Genomic DNA, 18,932 nt, shown 5'->3' with positions numbered 1-18,932 from the left:
TTTATGGGGAGGGATGATCCGTTGCTAAGAACATGGGACTGTTCATGATTTTGTCAATCTGGATGATTCATACACATTTTCCACTATGCTCTATAGTTTCCCGGGCAATACGATGGGGTCCCCAAATCACACCTTTTGTCCCTGCCTGGTGCTAGCACTCTAACAGGACGCAAAAATTCAAAAGTGCCAATTCCACGTTTCAAGGCCTTTAAATCACCAGTGTCTTAAGAGCTGGATGCCTGGCACATAGTACCTGCTGGGTACAAATGTTACCTCCCTTCTTCGGTTTCAGCCCCCCACCCCCTCCCCGGGAACTCTAACCTCTAAATGCTAATCCTCTGACATTCTCTCCCCTTCCCAGGAGGGCTGCTTTCCCTAAAAAGGCCTGGATGCGGGGATCTCTCCAGCTCCGCTTCATTTCGGTTCAGCAGGCTCCTCCTGAAGGCCCACTACGTGCGGGGCTTGCGGTCCTCCCAGAATTTGCGTTCGTTTCCCAGTAACCCAGGCTGGAGGCAGAACCTCTGGACCCGAGAAAGGATGGGTAGAGCAGTGTGCGCGCAATCCTCACCCCTCCGTTGCACGCCGGGCGGCTGGGAAGGGAGCCCGACCGCCCCTCCGCTTCGTCGACCCGCAGCCCTGAAGGCTGCCCTATAAACGCAGGCGCCCGGCTCACACCTGCTGCCCGGCACGGACTCGAGCAGACCGAGGCCCGCCGCTCTCCCGGCCTGCCAGCTCGCCCCGCTCGGACCCCGCTCCTCGCTGCCTCCCTCCTCCCGGCGACCCCGACCGGGTCGGGGTGGTGCCGCCCGCGGGCCCGGCCCTGGCCTCCCGCGTCCCCCGGCGCCCCCTCCCGGGAGGTGGGTCCTGGGGACGGGCCGGCCGCCGGCCCCGCGCCGCGCGGTCCCGCGCGCCTCAGCCCCGCGCCCGCCGCCTGGCCGCCCCAAAGGCAAGCTCCCGGCCGGCCGGGAGGTGGTGCTCGCCTCCCCGCGTCCGGGCCCGCGCGTTGCCCGGCAGCGGCCGCGAGGCTCCGAAGGGGGCGGAGCGGCGGGGCCGGCGTGCGGCTGGCGGCCCCTGCTCGTGGTTCCGGCCCCCGGCCCGCCCCCGCCTCGCCGGCCTCCCTCCACGCCGGTGCGCGGCGCCCCGTCCCAGTCGCGGCCGCAGCTGTCGCCCCTCCCGGGCTTGAGAGCGCGGAGCCGCGAGGCCGGGCCGGGCCGCCGGCCGGTACTGCTGGGGGCGCGGCGCCGACGCCGAGGCGCGGCCATGGAGGGGGAGCCCCGCGCCGGGGTCGCGCTGGTCCCGGGGCCGAGCGGCCGCGGGCCTTCCGCCCGCCGCGCCCGCCGCCCGGGGCTGCTGCTCCCCGGCCTCTGGCTGCTGCTGCTCGCCCGGCCGGCCTCGTGCGCCCCAGGTAAGCACCGCCGAGACCCGCCGGCCGTGGCCGCGACCCTGCCTGCCTTGATGGCTGTTATTTTCAAAATCCTGCTTTCCCCGCCCATCCTCTTTTATTCTCCAACGCTCCCTCGCCCTCCTTTCTTGAGATGCTTTTCTGTTCTTCCTGGGCCCAGCAAAAAAGGGCACGGAGAAAATAAAACGAAAAAGCGAGCGGATTCTGGCCAGTCTTCCTAAAGGTCTGCAAAGCTATCCTGTTATCCACGGAGCCCGAGTTGGGTCTGGTGGCTTCACAGAATGTGCCTGTATTTTCTCTGCAAAATGCAGGCACTGGTATTGTATTTGTGCATGGCTCTATCTTTGTGGTATATCAGATGTTTGGGAATACTTTATTGTCGGGGCGAAGGAGTATGTTCGGTGGGTGTGCTTTAAAACAGTATCTCATTCCTCCCAGTAGCTCTGTCCCCCAGATGCCGGCAGGCTGGCCGTGTCCCCCAGTGCATCAGGACACAAAGAACATTCACCGAAAATCTCTTGGAAAGCGCCCTGGCCATGGATCTTTCCAGGGAAATAGCTATTGCTATGACTTCTGCAAAGGCATTAGTACAATAGAGTGTGAAAATATTATGATTCTTAAGTGTCAGGGTATGAAAGGAGTAAGGGTTGTTTTTATAATAGATGCAGTTTACTGACTGTTCCTCAGCATGGAATTAGGAGGCATGATATATGAAGAAGCATGTGGGTGGGTCGTGTTGTTGAGGAAATGGTTTAATTCATATTGCTTCTCCGAAATGTTTATTTGTCCACCACAAGCATACACATAGGATGGTCTGGAAACCATCTCCGAGTTGACACACTGTAAGCCAGTGATTGCCTCAGCACACGCACTTGACCACTTGGGGGGCAGAAAAGTAAAGGATTGGGCTACTCTGGATGGGGAGCTGCTGCACACCTAACAAAAATAGAAAGCCAGGAAAGCCACTCGACCCTCCCTTCTCATGGGAGCAGGGCCAGAGGACTGCCAAGTGGCTTTGAAAGGAAATGAACACATTTAAAGGTGCCTGTTGGACCTCACTGTTGGAATTATAATCAGTGCCATGTAGGATGGTACAATAGAAGCACTGGAAGGGGCTTCGGGGTCATAGAATGGAGCCCCTCCTCCCACTGAATAGGAAACTGACAGAAGTGATTTGCTCAAGGTCATAGGCTAGTTAGTGCAGGGTCATCACTTTTCCTTTCCCTCTACTGCCCTTGACCTGTAGACTTTTACACACCTGAGGCCTCCACAAAAATCTCCCATAGCTGGGTGGAACCCTGCCTCAGGAAGAAGCCACACCAGAGCTGGGGTGACAAAACGGGCCTCTTTCAGGCAGTGTGTAGAGAGTGCAAACAATTTGGCCTAACCTAGCACCTGAGACCTCAGTCCTGTGCTCGGCGTGTTCCAGCCCTGTGTGTGCAGAGGAGACACGACTGGGCTTCCTGTGGGAGGAGAGAGAGAATCATGAAGAGTGCTCTTGGCTTTAGGCCACAAAGAAAGCCCATCTGATACAAATGGATTTACCTGCTGTGGGATCTGGCAAATGAATTGATTTATTTTCCCAGTGTGTCTTTTGTGCCAGGTGCTGTGTTTTATATACCTTATCCAGTCACACTGTGAGTTAGCCATCATTATCCCCATTTTACAGATGAGGATACTAAGGCTTCAGGAGTTTAGGTTAGTTTGACTCCAGACTCTATGCCCTTAATTTCTGTACAGCTTCCCCATGTGAATGTGGCTGTCTGGATATACTGTTCATGTTGTAGAGAATACAAATAATTCTTTTGATAAATTTAAAAGAGGGCTGTTTGTACTGTCCCTCCATAACTTTCTCTTCTTTAGAATTCTATTCCTGTTTCTCCTCAACATGAACATGAAATTCATTATATTTCCACTCTAGAGCTGACATCATGGATGCAGAGGCTCCATTGTTTCACTACTTTGTGTTTGGGCTCCCCTGGTTTGCACAGCTGCTTCTAGGCTGGGTAATAGAATAGGAACAGAAGTGGAGGACGGAGTGCCTGTCCTCAGGATCCAGTTGGAAACACAAAGCAGTGGACAAGCAAGTGCAGACCCTTGCACAGACTGCTGATGGGCCAGAAAGGCAGTGAATAACAGGGTGCTTCAGAGAAGACCTCTTACAGTGGCCCATGCTCCACTTCTGGAGGGATGTGAGGAGCGATATTGGTTCCGGGAGGCTCCCTGATGTAGGAGATACCTGAGTAGTGAGAGTGCTGGTTGATCCCGGGAAGAGGTTGCATTTCAGTTGTTTGGCTCACATCTCCTTTCTGTGCCACCAGGACCCTCTGGCTCCCAGTCCTAAGTATTTTATTTCACAATCAGAGTGGGGTTTGCTGAACTCTACCATGGAGGTTCTCTTTCTAAAGAATAAGTGGTGCTGGCCAGAAAATGGCATGTGTCAATCCTGTTTTGGATTTCCTAGGTTAGGCAGCCCCTCTGGCTGACAGCTGTCTCCTTCTTTAGCACGGTTCTACGGTTCTACGGTTCTCTTTCTTTGTTAACTTGCATTAAATGGAATCTACCTTCTGTTGGTCCCCATATTTCAGTCTTTAAATTTCTGTGTTTTGTCGATTTCTTGTCTATTTCTATTTCCACCAGCATTTTGAATGTGCCTTTTTTGCTTGTTTGTTTAAACACTTTTTTAGTTTAATCTTGACTGTTCACTGTTGTGGAAACAACTTGTAATACTTTGGACTTGCTTTTGAATGTAGTGCTTTTAGGCTATTCTACATCCACAATATGGAAAGAAAGACTTGCGCTTCATTTCTTTATCTTATTCAGGGATAAGTCTTTCTTAAAATGTTAGTTTATGAAATGTATAACTTTGCAGAGAATTTGGAAATTACTGGAAGGTACAGAAAAAAGGTACCCATAATCCACAACCCATAAATAACATTGTAGATAGTTTTATATTTTCTTTGCTAACATTAAACAAAGAAAATTCATTATATGCACAATTGTATTTACTACTTTTTCACTCACTACTTAACATGAGCATTTCCCTATTCATTAAATGTTGTTTGAAAACAGTTTTCCATCCTAATTTAATTAACCTTTTATTATTTCCAGCTTTTTTGGCCGTTAAAATTAATGCTGTGGTGAATAGCTATGTCTTTCTTTCTTTTTTTTTTTGAGAGGGCATCTCTCATATTTATTGATCAAATGGTTGTTAACAACAATAAAATTCTGTATAGGGGACTCAATGCTCAATGCACAATCATTAATCCACCCCAAGCCTAATTCTCGTCAGTCTCCAATCTTCTGAAGCATAACGAACAAGTTCTTACATGGTGAACAAATTCTTTCATAGTGAATAAGTTCTTACATGGTGAACAGTACAAGGGCAGTCATCACAGAACCTTTCGGTTTTGATTATGCATTATGAACTATAAACAATCAGGTCAAATACGAATATTCATTTGATTTTTATACTTGATTTATATGTGGATCCCACATTTCTCCCTTTATTATTATTATTATTATTATTTTTTTTTTTAAAAAATAAAATGCTGAAGTGGTAGGTAGATGCAAGATAAAGGTAGAAAACATAGTTTAGTGTTGTAAGAGAGCAAATGTAGATGATCAGGTGTGTGCCTGTAGACTATGTGTTAATCCAAGCTAGACAAGGGCAATAAAACATCCACGTATGCAGAAGATTTCTCTCAGAACAGGGGGGATGAGGTTCTAAGCCTCACCTCTGTTGATCCCCAATTTCTCACCTGATGGCCCCCCTGCGACTGTGCCTGTCTTAGGTTGTTCCTCCCTTGAGGAATCTTACCCGTCTCTGGCTAACCAGTCATCTTCCGGGGCCATACAGGGAAATGTAAAGTTGGTAAGTGAGAGAGAAGCCATATTGTTTGAAAAGGTTAGCTTTTTACTTCTTTGTAGATTTATGCCCTGTGGCTTCTATGCCCAGCATTTGTCTTGAGGTATCTTTGCCACTTGGAGGAATTATGATACTCGATAAATTCGATATGAGGCACGAATTCTATTTAAGGGTTGTAATTAGGATGGAAGAAGAAAAGCTATAGAAGTAGCAGGACTTTGTTTTTATTTCTTTGTGTGTGTGAATTTTTTTGTTTTGTTTTTTAGTGTACATTTCTAGAAGGGAAATTAGAATGTAATTTAGATCTAAGGCTCATCACGCACTAACTTTGCGTGTTTTGTCCAGTGCACTGGGTGCCTAACAGGTGCTCTGTAAATGATTGTTGAATGAATCAATTTTTTGTATAAAGCTGTAATGCTGAAATAAACCCAGCAGTTTATGCAGGTGCCTGTTTTACTTCATCATTACTAGCACTGATTATTATTTTCAAAACCATTGTTAAATTCATTTGTAATACATTGCTTTAAGTTTTTTTACTTACTTTTGAGTTTAATATGTTTTATTTGGTATTTGTATTCTGTGAATTTTCTGTTTTTGCTCACTTATCTGTTGGGGTATATATATATTTAAATCTTTACACATTATGGATAGCAACTATTTTTCCTGTTTATTGCATTTTCTCCCTTCCAGTGAATTTTTTTTTAAATTTTATATTATTTTGAAATTCAGAAGTTTTTGATCATTTTGATCAGCAAAATCTGCAGTTTTTCTTTTTGTAATTTTTTTCATTGTATTTATGCCCTTTGGTGTGTGTGAAATTTTTGTTTTAGTTAATGTGCTATTTTATCACCAGCCATTTTGAGGTGAATAGTTGTACATTTTGAGTGGTTTGGGATTCTGTAAACAAAGACTAAGATAAATGCTTCAAAAGTGTGATCCATAGACTTCCAGTACCAATATCACATAGAGATGTTGGGCTGCTTGTTAAAAATTCAGATTTCTGGGGTTTACCTTAACCTACTTTTGAATCTTTGGTGGTGGTTCCCTAGGAATCTTCATTTTAAAGCTGATCTTTAGGCACTTTAAACTTAAGAAGCATTGCTGCAGATCCTATAAACCCAGTAACTGAAAATTACTAATGTTTTGGGGATATACCACTTTCTATCTTGCAACTGTCTTTTCACTTTTAGAACAATTTGAAATTGTGCCATTGAAAACTGTTTTTGTTGTATCTTGTTTGCTTGCTTTTCTTTGGGTTGGGAGTCAAAGGGCAGAGGGGACTCATTTAAAATTTTTCCTCCTGGTCACCTGGGGACATCTGCTGCAGACTTTGTCAGGAAGTGCTTCACCTAATCCTGAAAACAGAACCCAACCAGGGAGTTAAATGTCTCCAGGGACCTGGGAGCCACATTTTCTATCAGTGCCCTTGGTGTTAGAGGCAGCTAATTACTGTAATTATATTTGCACTAGGTTGATTTTCCCAGATAGGAAGATGCTGTTCTAACTAATCTAATTTGTTTCCAAGTTGTGACCACCCACCTTTCATCTGCAGCTCACAATGACTTGATCTCTCTTTCATATGCTTAGGCAGCATGATTTGTTGAAAAACACATTGAACTGTGAGTTAGCAAAGCCCACGTGTGCTCTTTTCTGCTGGTAACTTGCTTTGGGACTGTAGATCCATTACCTTGTCCTGGGTTTCTTCCTCAGTGTTAGAAAGGATTGGTGAGATTATCTCTGAATTCCCGTTTAGCCTTATATTTCAAGTTCATATGTCAGATGCCTTGGAATGTGCTTGTTACAGACAGCAACTGTCCTGTTTCTATTGAATGTTTGTGAGTGTGGCTGTCTCAGTGTAGATAGTCTGTCTAGCCTAGTGACCTGCAAAAGGCAGTTCACTCTTAGCATTGCAGTCAACTCTTTTTAAAAACAACTTCTCTGCTCTTTCCTCCTGTATCCCCACCCTGCAAGATATATACTTTGCTCTTCCTCTCTGTTTCTCCCTTTTTTCCATCTTCATTGATGAAACTTTAGTTAGGCTAGTGCTGCGGCTTACAGCTTCTCCTCATCAGTGCCATCCTTCTCCTCATCAGTAACTTTGCTACTGAAAGTGTGGTCCACAGACCCGTAGCATCATACCATCTGGGAACTTTTTAGACATGCAGAATCTCAGGTCCTGCCCCAAACCTTCTGAATCACAATTTGCATTTCCACAAGATCCTTAGGGGAGTTTGCACGCGCGTGTGTGCGCGCTCACGCGCACACAAACACACGCACTCAAAGTTTGAGAAGATGAGCTTAAAGGTAATGCCTCCTGAGGCTAACACTTCAACCTTCGGGGAGTAACTGTTGTTGGGTCACTGGGCCCTGAGCCAGCCCAGATTACTCTGGAGCCAATCCAGATCCTCAGAGACCTTTAGATATACCTGCTCTTGGGACTGAATCTATGTGAATAGTGTACAAGAGCCCTATTCCATCTGACCAGGCAGCTTCAGAACAGAATGGGTTCTCTAGACATGCCTTGATTCATAACCCATTCATTCATTCATTGAGGACATTTGGCTGGTTGTTAAAATACTGAAATACTATCATACAAGTTGGTGAATAGCTGCTATACTGAGCCTCTTCCATCCCCCAAATGCGTTGGCCTCTGTGCCCTCCCTCAGAACCTCCCTCAACCTACACAAGATCCAGCAACTGAAGGGTTAATGCAGTGCATAGCAGGAACCTCAGGGCTCTGCTGCAGAGCAGCTCCCCTTCTGACTGGTCAGTGCTCATGTCCTTCCTGCCTGCTGTAAACTGTGTTGAGTATCACCAGTACGCTCAGCCATCCACCCTTCCATTCCAGATCCAGCACCGGAAAGAAACTTTGTTAAATGAATGCATTTGATGGTAGTTGAAGTTCTGGGAGACCCTACCGTGGAGAGCATGGAGAGTTAGAAGAGAAGGCCAAGGATGGAGACCCAGAAAACTAATATTAAAGACAGGAGATGAGAAACGGTGGTCCACAAAGAAAGTGGATTGTTGTGATAGTGTCACAAAGCCAGGGGAATGAGAGAGAGTTTTTATATAGGCAGGTGACCCTTCATGTCCCATGTTACTGAACTGTGTCAAAGGATAGTATGAGGGCCACCTTATCAGAATTATCTGGGGCATTTGTTAGAAACCCAGACTCACAGTCAAGCTGAAATAGATGACACCTGAGGTTTTGTAGTTTTGAAATGTTCAGTAAGCTCCTCAGGGGAGTCTTATGTATGGTGAGATTTTACTTACCTCTGTAACCTGATGGTGCCATGGGGTTTTGGAGGTTTTAAAAGCATGTTATAGACTTGATCCTGTTTATAGGCTTTAGGAAGAATCAGTTGAGAGATAGTGATTGAAAATTTAAGGACGAGTAGAAGGTCCTGAAGGATAGCTTACCCAAAAGTGGGGAGGGGCATGGGCAGGCAGGCTCACCATAAGGAGGGGTGGGGAGAAACTGCATTGGGAGAAGGAATTAGAGGGGACTGGTGAAAGGTTGGGAGTGAAGTCTAAGGTGATGGGGGAAGTTTGGAGCGATGCCAGTGTACCTGCGATGTGATTTTGCTCTGCGGCCCCTGCCATCCCACGTGTGTCCAGGGAATGCTGGGTGACTGGCCTGAGTCAGGGTTGGGAATCACAGAGCAGGCGTGGTGAAGAGCCCAGGGGACTGAGGGGCCTGACTGGTGCGGTGTGGAATCTAGGCTGGATGAAGAAGGAAGGGAAACAGTGGACGGAGCCGCGGGGGAAGGGCTGAGAGAGGGAGTTCGGGTGAGATCCCAGAGCAGGTGTATTAGCAGTGAGGTGGGGAGAAGGCTGGAGGGCTGGTGGGTTTCAGAAGGGGACTGACTCAGGGTTTGGTTTTGGTTAACGCCCCGGGGTGGGATGTAGTGGTGCGGGTCGGCTGTGGAAGTGGAACGTGGACGGAGGCTTCCGGGTGAATGATCTGGGGGTGTAATTGGCCAGGAGTGAGGTGGAGAGGACTGGGAGCTGGGCACCGAGTCCTTGGTGAGTGAAGGCCAGGGACCTGCGACTGCGCGTGATGGGGCGGGGAATACCTCTGTTCTCTCCCCGTCACCACGGCCGCCCTCCTCGTCCAGACCCCCGTCGTCTTTCCTCGGTGTTACCGACGTGGCCTCCGCGTCTGCTTGCGTGCCTCCCGTCTGTCCTCCACCTTCAGCGTAGAAGCAGACCTGGGCCTGTCCCTTCCTTCTTGCCTGAATGCCCGCAGTGGCCCCGTGGCGCTCCAGGCCTGAGCCCGTGGCTGTGCCCCCAGGCCCGGGTTTAAGAGGTGGGTGGGCTCTTGGATGGGCCCCAGGGTGTGGGTGCTCACAGGGGTGGTGCTGAGAGGGACCAACGGGAGAGGGGAGTGATGTGATGCGAGACTGGGTGCTGCCCTGCCCAGGGGGTGGGTGTGAGGTGGTCAGCAGCGTGGGGGCTGTTTTTCAAGCCCAGAGTTTGCTTCGAGGTGACAGACCAGCCGCTGACAGGGGGCCAGACCCAGCTCTGGCGGGTATCTGTTGAAGGAGTGAAATGAGACAGTAAGTTCAGGAGGTAAAACGGTGTGGTAAGGTAGGGGCTACCTGAGCAGGTGAGGAACCAGAGAGGAGCAAGCCGGTGGTGGGGGCGGTGGGGGCTGGCGAAGGCTTCTGCTGGACAGGGAGCCGGGGAGGACAGGAGTGAAGCCCCTCAGAGGCTTGGAAGAGATGGGATCCCAGAGTGGAGGCATTCGTTTTCGAGGAACGGAAATGGAAGAGAAATGGATGGGATCTGAAGACAGGTGCATCGAGGAGCAGGTGACTATTCATGGAGTGGCAGATGAGACGATGATCATTTTCAAGGAGGGCAAGCGTGAGGTGGGATTGGCAGCTTGAGAAAATACAGCCGGTTTCCAGAGGAACTGAGCAGAAGTGAGTGATCACCTGCCAGGCAGCTGCAGGGGCCCCGTTCGAGTCAGGAGGTTTCAGTCGTGGGCCGGGCGGGCGCTCTCCGCTTGCGCCTCTGCGGCCCCCGCGGCTCAGAGCCTGGGTAGGTGATGAGCACGTGACCAGGGCCCTGGCGCGTCTGGGGGTATCTTGGCGGGAGGTCAGGGGCTTTGAAGGCGCCTCACCTCTGGGGATTGGCAGGCAGCTCACAGCCCTGTGCGGTCATTTGGGAACACCTCGCCTCTTCCTTTGTTCTCTTGTCTCTCGTTTGCGCTGTGGAAGGAACCCTTCGTCACATCATTTTGGGTGCTAGGATTAACTATGGAGCCACGCCGCCTGAAGGGCTGCTTTAAAACCTTGGGTAAATACCACCAGGAGCTTTCAATGGGGGAAACCTCAAACATACAAAGCAAACCGTCTTCTGGAGCCAGTTTCTAGGGAACTTGCGCAAAGCCCAGGAGACAGGGGTGAACTGGTGGGAAGTCACTGGGCCTGCACTACTCCTGGTGTGGTCCTTGGGTCGATAGTGTCAGTAGCACCTGGAGCGTGTTTAGAAAGGCAGAGTCTCAGGTCCTGCCCCAGATCTCCTGAATCTACTTTGTAGGAGCCCCTCCCAGGAATTTGTATACACACTAAGGTTTGAGGAGCTCTGGCCTAGACAGTTTCTCATGGAGGATGGTGCATTTCAGTGATTTCTGGTTGTCGTGTAATTAATGGAGAGTCTTTAATTCATGAAAATCTAGCCCAGATCTAAGTTGACTGGAAAACTGAAGGAAGGAGAGCAGTAGCAGGGTCAGAGCTGAGCTGGTGTCTGGCCGGCTGTGCAGCTCAGAGAGCTGCTCCTGCTCCATATTTCCCTGCAGGGCCCAAGTGTGCTCGGGTGTTTCGTCCTGTCCTCAGTTTCCCTGCACTGATCTCAGCAGGAGTGTGGGGGAGTGACCTGAGAATTACAGAAGCTCCTGGGGATGGTTGAACAAACAGGTGTCAAAACTGAGGTGGAGGTGAAGCAGCCCAAGTGTCCATCCACAGATGGATGAACAAAATGCGGTGCATGCCTATTGTGGAAGTATTATTCCTTCTTAAGAAAGAAGGAAATTCTAACACAGGATGCAGTGTGTTATGCTAAGAGAAATTAGCCAGTCACACCAAAACAAATACTGCATATTCCACTTACGTGAGATGCCTAATTTTGTCAGAATCTTGGAGACAGAAAAGTAGAATGGTGCTTGCCAAGGGCTGAGGCGAGGAGGGTGGGGAGTGAGTGTTTAATGAGTACAGTTTCAGTTTTGCAAGAAGAAAAGAGTTCTGGAGAGTGGTTGCACAACAGTGTGAATATACTTAGTACTACTTACCTGTAAACTTAGAAATGATTAATTAGTAGATTAATGTTGTGTGTGTGTTTTTTAACCACAGTTATTAAAAAACTAAAGTGAGGCTGAGTGGGAACTAGCTCGTTGGGTAGCAGGAGTCAACAGTCAGCAGAGCTGGGAGCCACAGTGGTCTGGGGGTGGGGCAGGAGCCCAGGACAGGTGCTCACCACAGGAGCAGGCAGGCCGAGGCAGGTGGCAGGCCCAGATGGAAGGGTTTCTGCAGACCATCAGAGGGCAGATCAGGATGGGGACAGAAGAGGGGACAAGTCAGCAGTGGGCAGCCCAGTGGCAGTCAGCAGCCCTGCCCACGGCTTTGTGGCACCAACTAGGGTCTGTAGACCTCTCTGCATCGGGACTGCTTCACCCCGCCTCACTTCACCGCACCTCTCCCCATCTCAGCCCACCTCACTTCACCACTCTTGCGTGGTGGACTGTTTTCCTCCTAGACAGTCGTTTGCCAGAGGATGGGCTGGGGGCTGGGCTGGGAAAGGGGGCTCTAGGAAGGGGTTGGAGTTTTCAACCTGGGCCTAAATAGAGGCTGAATAGAGTCTTAGGAATTTATAAAATCAGAGTCTTCTTCCTAGCCCTTGGAATGGAGCTTTTAAATATTTTTATGCATCTTCAGGATTACAATAACTTTATTTTTTGCTGATTATAAAAATGATATGTGTTCATTGCAATAATTTGTACTTACTGTTCCCTCTGCTTAGAACATTCTTATCTCAAATATTATCTACATGGTTTACTACGCCCCTTCAGATCTCTGCTCAAATCTCATATAATCAGAGAGACTTTTTCCAACAGTGTTTTAAAAAAACAGCAACCTCCTCTATAATTCCTGCTCCCGACCCTGCTTTATTTTTCTCTGTGGCGCTTATCACCCTCTTAAATGTGTCTGTTTATTCTGTCTCCCTCCCCCAGACAGTAAGCTCCCTCACGGCAGACTGTTGTGTTCCGTGTTGTTTGTTCATGTAGTCAACAAGGTGTTCTTGAGGACCTACTCTGTGTGGGCACTGTGTTTGACCCTTGGGATAGATCAGTGAGTGAAGGTAATTACACGGTGTGTTCCTGGGTGACGTGTCATGAAGAAGTGGAGCAGGGAAGGGGAGTGAGGAATTGAAGTTTCTGTCTGGGTGGTTAGGGGGGCCTCACTGAGAAGGTGACTGTATTGGTTTTCTGGGGCTTCCATAACACAGTGCCACAAACGGAGTGGTTTCAACAATTGTTTATTGTTGCATAGTTTTGGGAACTACAAGTCCAAAATGAAGGTCCGCAGGGCTGTGCTCCCTGAAGGTGCTAGCAAGGTCTATTCCAGACCCCTCTCTGAGCTTCTGTGGTCCTGGGGCAGCCTGACTGTTCTTCATGTGCTGGTCTCCCTGGTGGGGTCTGTGTTCAAATATAAGGACAGCATTGTTGGGTTAGGGGCCCCACCCTGCTCCACTATTTCCTCATCTGAACTGATTACATCTGCAGTGTAAGGAGTTCCAAATGAGTTCACATTCTGAGGTACTGGGGTTAGGACTTCAACATATGAATTTTGAGGGGGGTAGGGCTCAACACCATAGCAGTGACATTTAATCTAAGATTTGGAGGAGGCAGGGCAGTGAGCCAGGCAGGCGTCTGGGGGTCAGTGTTCCCAGCAGATGAAATAGCCGGCATGAAGGTGGAGTGTGCCTGGTGCTGGTGGATGGCGGCTGTGGGTGTGGGAGGCAGCAGGAGCTCGGGTGTGAGAGGAAGTGGGTGCTGGAGGGGGAGCATCAGAGGCCGTCATGAGGACTTCAGCCTTACTCCAGGGAAGGTGGGAAGCAGTTGGAGGGCTTTGAGCAGAGTGATATGAGGAGACTTAAAATGTAAACTTTAGTGTGCATTGAGTGAATTCAGATGGTACCGAAAGATGTGAATTATGAAGTGGAAATCACCCAATCCCACCACTCAGATAACAACTGTGACATTTCGGTGTTTGTCCTTTCAGACGTCTTTCCTCCCGGATGAGCCCGTACACATACACACAGTGATGGCGTTCTGTTCTGGGTGTCGTTGGCTGGCTTGTTCTTTTTCACTTCACACTTTATACTAGAATCTTTGTGTTGTCAGGAAATACGGATCCACATCCTGATTTTGTTCAGTGCTGTGAATGTTCTATACTTCATTTAACCAGTTCTCTGTGGATGGATAATTATACTGTTTCCAACTTTTGCTGTAGTAAAAAACACTACTATGAGCATCTTTGTACCTCCATCTTTACACACTTTTCCAATTATTTCCTTGGGATAAATTCCCAGAAATAGGATTGCTGGGCCAGGCAGTATTTGTATATTAAATGTGATACGCATTGCCAAATGGCTCTCTAGAAAGGCGGACGCAGTCCACATTCTCTCCAGCAAGGCATCCAGTGCCAGTCTTGCTTCTCCCCCGTGACATGGGCTATCACCAATCTTCATTATCTTTGCCAGACTCAGAGGTAAGAAATACCCCTGTACCCATTGCATTTCTTTGATTGTGAATTGGCATTTCGGCCTTTGATTGAGGCCTCCTTTGCACTCCTTTGCCTGATTCTCTCCTGTAGAAATCTCAGGGCTGGCCTGGGAATGACAACACAGGGCCAGCCATGTGCCAGCCACTGTGCTAGGCACAGCATGGCTTGCTTAATCTACACAATGACTCTACGAGGTAGGCACTAATATCGCCCCCATATTACAGATGCAGAAAATAAAGATGAGAGAGGCTCATTAACTTGGTGAAGGTCATACAACTAGTAAGAGTCCTCCCGACCTCAGGAGGTAGGATGTGTCCCCCCAGCCAGGGTTTCCTTTGCCGCAGTCCATGTCAAGGAATGACTGCGCTCTCTGCCATTGAAATGCCACCCCAGTCTTTGCTCGCTTGGTAGGGTGAACTCGGGATAGAGAGCTGTAGTCTGAGCCATCTGTGGCTTGTGGCCAACCCCTGCCTGGCAGTGGTGGCATGTGCAAGGCCTGGCACACACAAGATGCTCACCATATTAGTTACGAGAAATGAAGGAAGCAGGCTTTTGAAAGCTACAGTAGTGTGTGGAGGTACCATTTTGTTTTATTGCCTCTGATCAAAAATTAAAAATTTTTAAAGTAAGACATTTCAGGACATTAAAATTCATGAGTCCATATTCCATATCCTCCAGTGCAGAGATTATTTTTCTTAATACCAAGTGACATTTTTCTTACTCTCTCATCATGTCCTGCATCATATCCTTGTGGTTTTGACAATATTTCTATTTTGTTTCAGCTGTACTATTTTTCTGTGGTTTGTTTCTGACAGCAAAGTGTGTGGTTGTAATGCATCCTCTTTGTAAACAAATCGGTGTATACCGCTGTTTTAAAATCAATTCTCATTGACTTTGACACTTGGTGGGAGGAAGCCAATGCTTTACAATAAATAAATACCTTGTTCAAAACCCAACCAGTGCAGCAAGCTGTCCTGCGCCCATTGTTGAACATGCCCCTGAGCCTTTTTAGTTCTTCATAAAACAGTGTATTAACACCTTAAGTTCTTGTCTGGATCTGGTATTAAAGTTTGACCTTCTAAATAATCTCCAGAAATCTTAAGCCTGAAACTGTTCTGTTTTTTTTCATGACAGTTTATATTGACTTTATGCATCGACAACTTTCAAGAACATCTTCTCCTTCTTCCAATTCAGGGTTCAGCTCCCCCTGAGAGAAATCAAACATGTACTTGCAGAATGTGAATTCTATCAGTCGGAATAAACTAGTTGTGCTGTGGAAACTACCTTCAGATCTCAGTGGATTTCATCTTGTGGCTTCTGACTCCACCATGCTGATCTTTGCCTTTAACTCTTTTCTTCACCTTTTGGATTTTGTCTGGTTCTGGAAGTTCTGCTTGTCTGGATCCTGTGTTTTCTTCTTCCACTTTTGTCTTGGAATGCAGGCCTGCAGGTAGACCAGTTGTACGGAGCTCCCATTCATTTATTCATGCATGCATGTGCTCATTATCTCACTAACATTTTTGAGCATTCACTGCATGTGTTGAGTGCCATGCTGGATGTTAGGACACTAACATAAATGTGGCAGTTTTCATGGCTCTCAAGGAACTCAGTCCAGTGAGAGTCTTATGCATTTTAATTATCTAACAGTATTCCGAGTAATAGATGCTCAGTAGTAATACCAAAAGGCAGTAACTGGTTGTAGATGTAAGATAAAAAACTGTGTGGGATATTTTGTTTTAAGATGGGATGTAAGGTGAAGCATTCTTTTAGTGCCTAAGGGGAGTGTTGTTTCAGTCCTCTGTTGCTGTATAACAAATCATCCCAAAATTGAATGGTAAGAATAATAATGATATATTATTTCTCATGATTTTGTGGATCAGAAATTTGGACAGGATGCAGATGGGCAGTTCTTCTGCTCCATGTGGTCTTGGCTGAGGTCACTCACTTGGCACCAGGACTGGGCTGGAGGGTCCAGGAGGGCTTCACTCATTTGTCTAGCATCTTAGTGCTCTTCCATATACCCTCTCTCTCCAGCCGTGTGACTGTTTGGGCTTCTTGAAAGCATGCTGTTCTCAGGGTAGTAGGACTTCATATTTGGTAGCAGGCTTCCAAGAGGGATAAATGGAAGCTGCCAGTTCTCTCAAGATCCTGGGTTCTACATTTCCCCCAAGGAAGCAACCAGAATATTGCCTCTGCTGCATTCTGTTGGTCAGAGCAAGTCACAAAGCCAGCCTGGATTCAGGGGGTAGGAGGGAAGAGGAGCTACCCACTGAGGGCTGTAATAGCATGTGCTTATGAGTCGATGGTGGTCATCTTCGGAGATCGTCTATCACAAGCACAAAATGATTGAAGATAATGTAGAGAAAGGTACAACTGCTGGAGCAAGTTCTCAGAAGAGACAGGAATAAATGATAATGACAATAGGCATTTTACTAGCTAGCTAACAGTTAATATATGCCATATGGTAGGCATGCCTCTAGGCGCTCACATGTGCTAATTGTGTTAATTTACTTAATCCTGACAACAGCCACCCTATCAGGTACACCTGATTATTAACTCCATTTTATAGACGAAGGAGCTCATACGCAAGGAGATGAGGTGACTTGGCTTATGTCACCCAGCTGGTAACTAGGAGAGGAGAGATTCAAATGGGGCATCCTCAGACAGGAGGAATGGCTTCTCTTCCCGAGATGGTGGGTGGGAGGGAGGGATGGGCATAGGTAGGGGGTGGGGGTGATGCTGTGGCAGAAGTTAATGTCTGATTGCCTCATTTCTTTTTGATGGTGCTTATGGTCATCACTGAAGTGGGGCAGGAGCAGGTTGGGTTCTGTGGAAAAAAGTGGTTTATGATCATATCACTTGTGGATCGTAGCAGAAGGAGTCGAGCCGGCAGCTGTGAAGGGCTTGCTGAGGTGGTGGGCCCGCGGAGTGAGGACCCCTCATGCGCGCCAGCACCCCAGCGGCTGTGCGCCCGTGGGGCTTCTGCAGTGGAGAAGGTCCGTCACAGACTGATCCCACAGCAGTCCTGAGTCCCGATGACAGTCTGACAGGTCTGTTTTCTCTCCAGCTGCTGCGATCGCCTCGGTCTCAGACCTCCCTGGCAGCTCTGAAAGAGCAGCACTTCCGTCGTAGATTTGAAGACTGCCAGGTGTCCCTCTGCATTGGCAGTAGAAATGTGTTTTGACCTTTATTTTGGTGCCTATAAAGGCAAACATCAAGGCTTGGGACTGCTCCTCGGACAACTCAGAATGCGAGTTTACCTGCCTACTGTGCCTGCAGAGAGACGTTACTGTTTTTCGTGGGCTGAGGGATGTGGGCTGAGGGATGTGGGCATTGACTGTCACCCAGACCCAAGTGGGGGGCAGGTGGCTTCTGCTTTTCAAGCCATGCTGATGGTCTGCAAGGGGCCTGTCAGTCCACAGGGGGTGCACAGGGAGAGGTAATGAGGGTGTTGAGGGAAGACTACATTTTGTGTCCTGTCCATCCCTTCTAATTTGCCGGGGTTAGTGGAGTCCTGAGTCCCACAGTTTCCCAGCATGCTTATCACCTATGTCCTTGGACACTTTGATTTATAGGAGTATATCTCCATAACAGTTTGATCTCTGGAAAATCCAGAAGGCATCTCCACATGTCTTCTTAGGCCTACAACGCCTTGGGAGGCATTTCTTGAGAAAAGCATATTCACTCAATATGGTAGGAACAGCTTTACCCCCAGGAGACCCCAGATGAACTCCTGTGAGGTACCTGCCTTTGCAGCTTGGCCTCCAGGCCGGGTGTCTGTGAAGTTCAGGTCCTTGATGGTGTCGGAAACATCTTAGTGTGTATTTTTGGACACATCATTTGCACTGTCTCCTAAGCCACAGAGCTCCAGGGGATGAATCCTATTTCTCCTGGACCCCAGTGGCCTAATCAGCCTTTGACCAGTTGACACTGGGACATCACCCTAATTCCTGCTTTGGTTCACCCTACCTTGGATTAGCTTCAGTGGTGTAAGCTGAAGCCTCAAACCAGATCAGGTCTTCTCCTGGCACATGACCAGTAGTCTTCTCTGTGCCTGAGAACTGACCTGGAATAAAGGAGCCATGACGTTTGGAGTTGACAGTTGTTAGTTGGTGGGACTAATGTTTACAGAAGGGTCATATCTGATCCAGACGCACAGCTCCCTGTAGTTGCTCTGTGATCATCCCATGTGAGGTGGGCGTCATTCCCTTGACCCAGTGGTTCAACTATTGGGAATTTACCAGGTTACAACTCTTTGACATGAAGTTGATATGACTTTAGAAGAGATTTGTTAATGGATCCTCTAATCAAGAAAAAAATAGCCTCTAATTTCACATAAATTTAAATAAATCTTGTTTTATAATCAACTTTCAAGATGTATTTCATGCTGCAATAACTGATAACCAACATCAGGGTTACAAGTGATCATAATGATTACATTTGCTTCATTTATAAAATCTAAGTTCTCGTTACAGGCTTTTTATGGGAAATAAATATAAAGACCCTTTGCCCTGTGCAGTTTGGGCCTCTCTACCGGGAATGCCCATATTCCCTTTTTCCCATGGTGGGAACAGTGTTGGAGACATCTTTTTATTCCACAGAGCCCAACACAGTGTCATATTAGTATGAGTGAATGAATGAGTGAGTGGTAGTTTTTATAGTTGTTTATGACTATAATTTGTGGTGGTCTTTTAGTCTTGGTGGTTGGTTAATTGCCAAGAGGGAATGATTTAATATATACCTGCTTTTTATAATATATTAAGGTTGGCTGAGAAGTTGTGCATTGGAAGTTTTGGCTATAGTATAAAAACAAATCTGTATTTCTCTAGTAGTGTAACTTGTATGCCTGTCTGGAAGGGAACAGTTTCTGAGC

At 47.6% G+C, this 18,932-nt stretch overlaps 1 protein-coding gene across 1 annotated transcript in view; it reads left to right on the top strand.

Annotated features, from left to right (window-relative positions):
• The first annotated feature begins 1,052 nt into the window (after positions 1–1,052).
• KIAA1549 (KIAA1549 ortholog) overlaps positions 1,053–18,932 on the top strand; it is a 125,241-nt gene continuing 107,361 nt past the window's right edge. The window contains exon 1 of the mRNA XM_057504802.1: positions 1,053–1,405. Within this exon, the coding sequence (XP_057360785.1) occupies positions 1,261–1,405 (145 nt within the window). The 5' untranslated portion in view covers positions 1,053–1,260. The remainder of the gene's footprint in view (positions 1,406–18,932) is intronic.

Source organism: Manis pentadactyla, chromosome 7 (genome assembly GCF_030020395.1).
Source record: "Manis pentadactyla isolate mManPen7 chromosome 7, mManPen7.hap1, whole genome shotgun sequence".
In the NCBI taxonomy this organism is placed as follows: domain Eukaryota; kingdom Metazoa; phylum Chordata; class Mammalia; order Pholidota; family Manidae; genus Manis; species Manis pentadactyla.
This window is presented reverse-complemented; position numbering and strand designations above follow the sequence as displayed.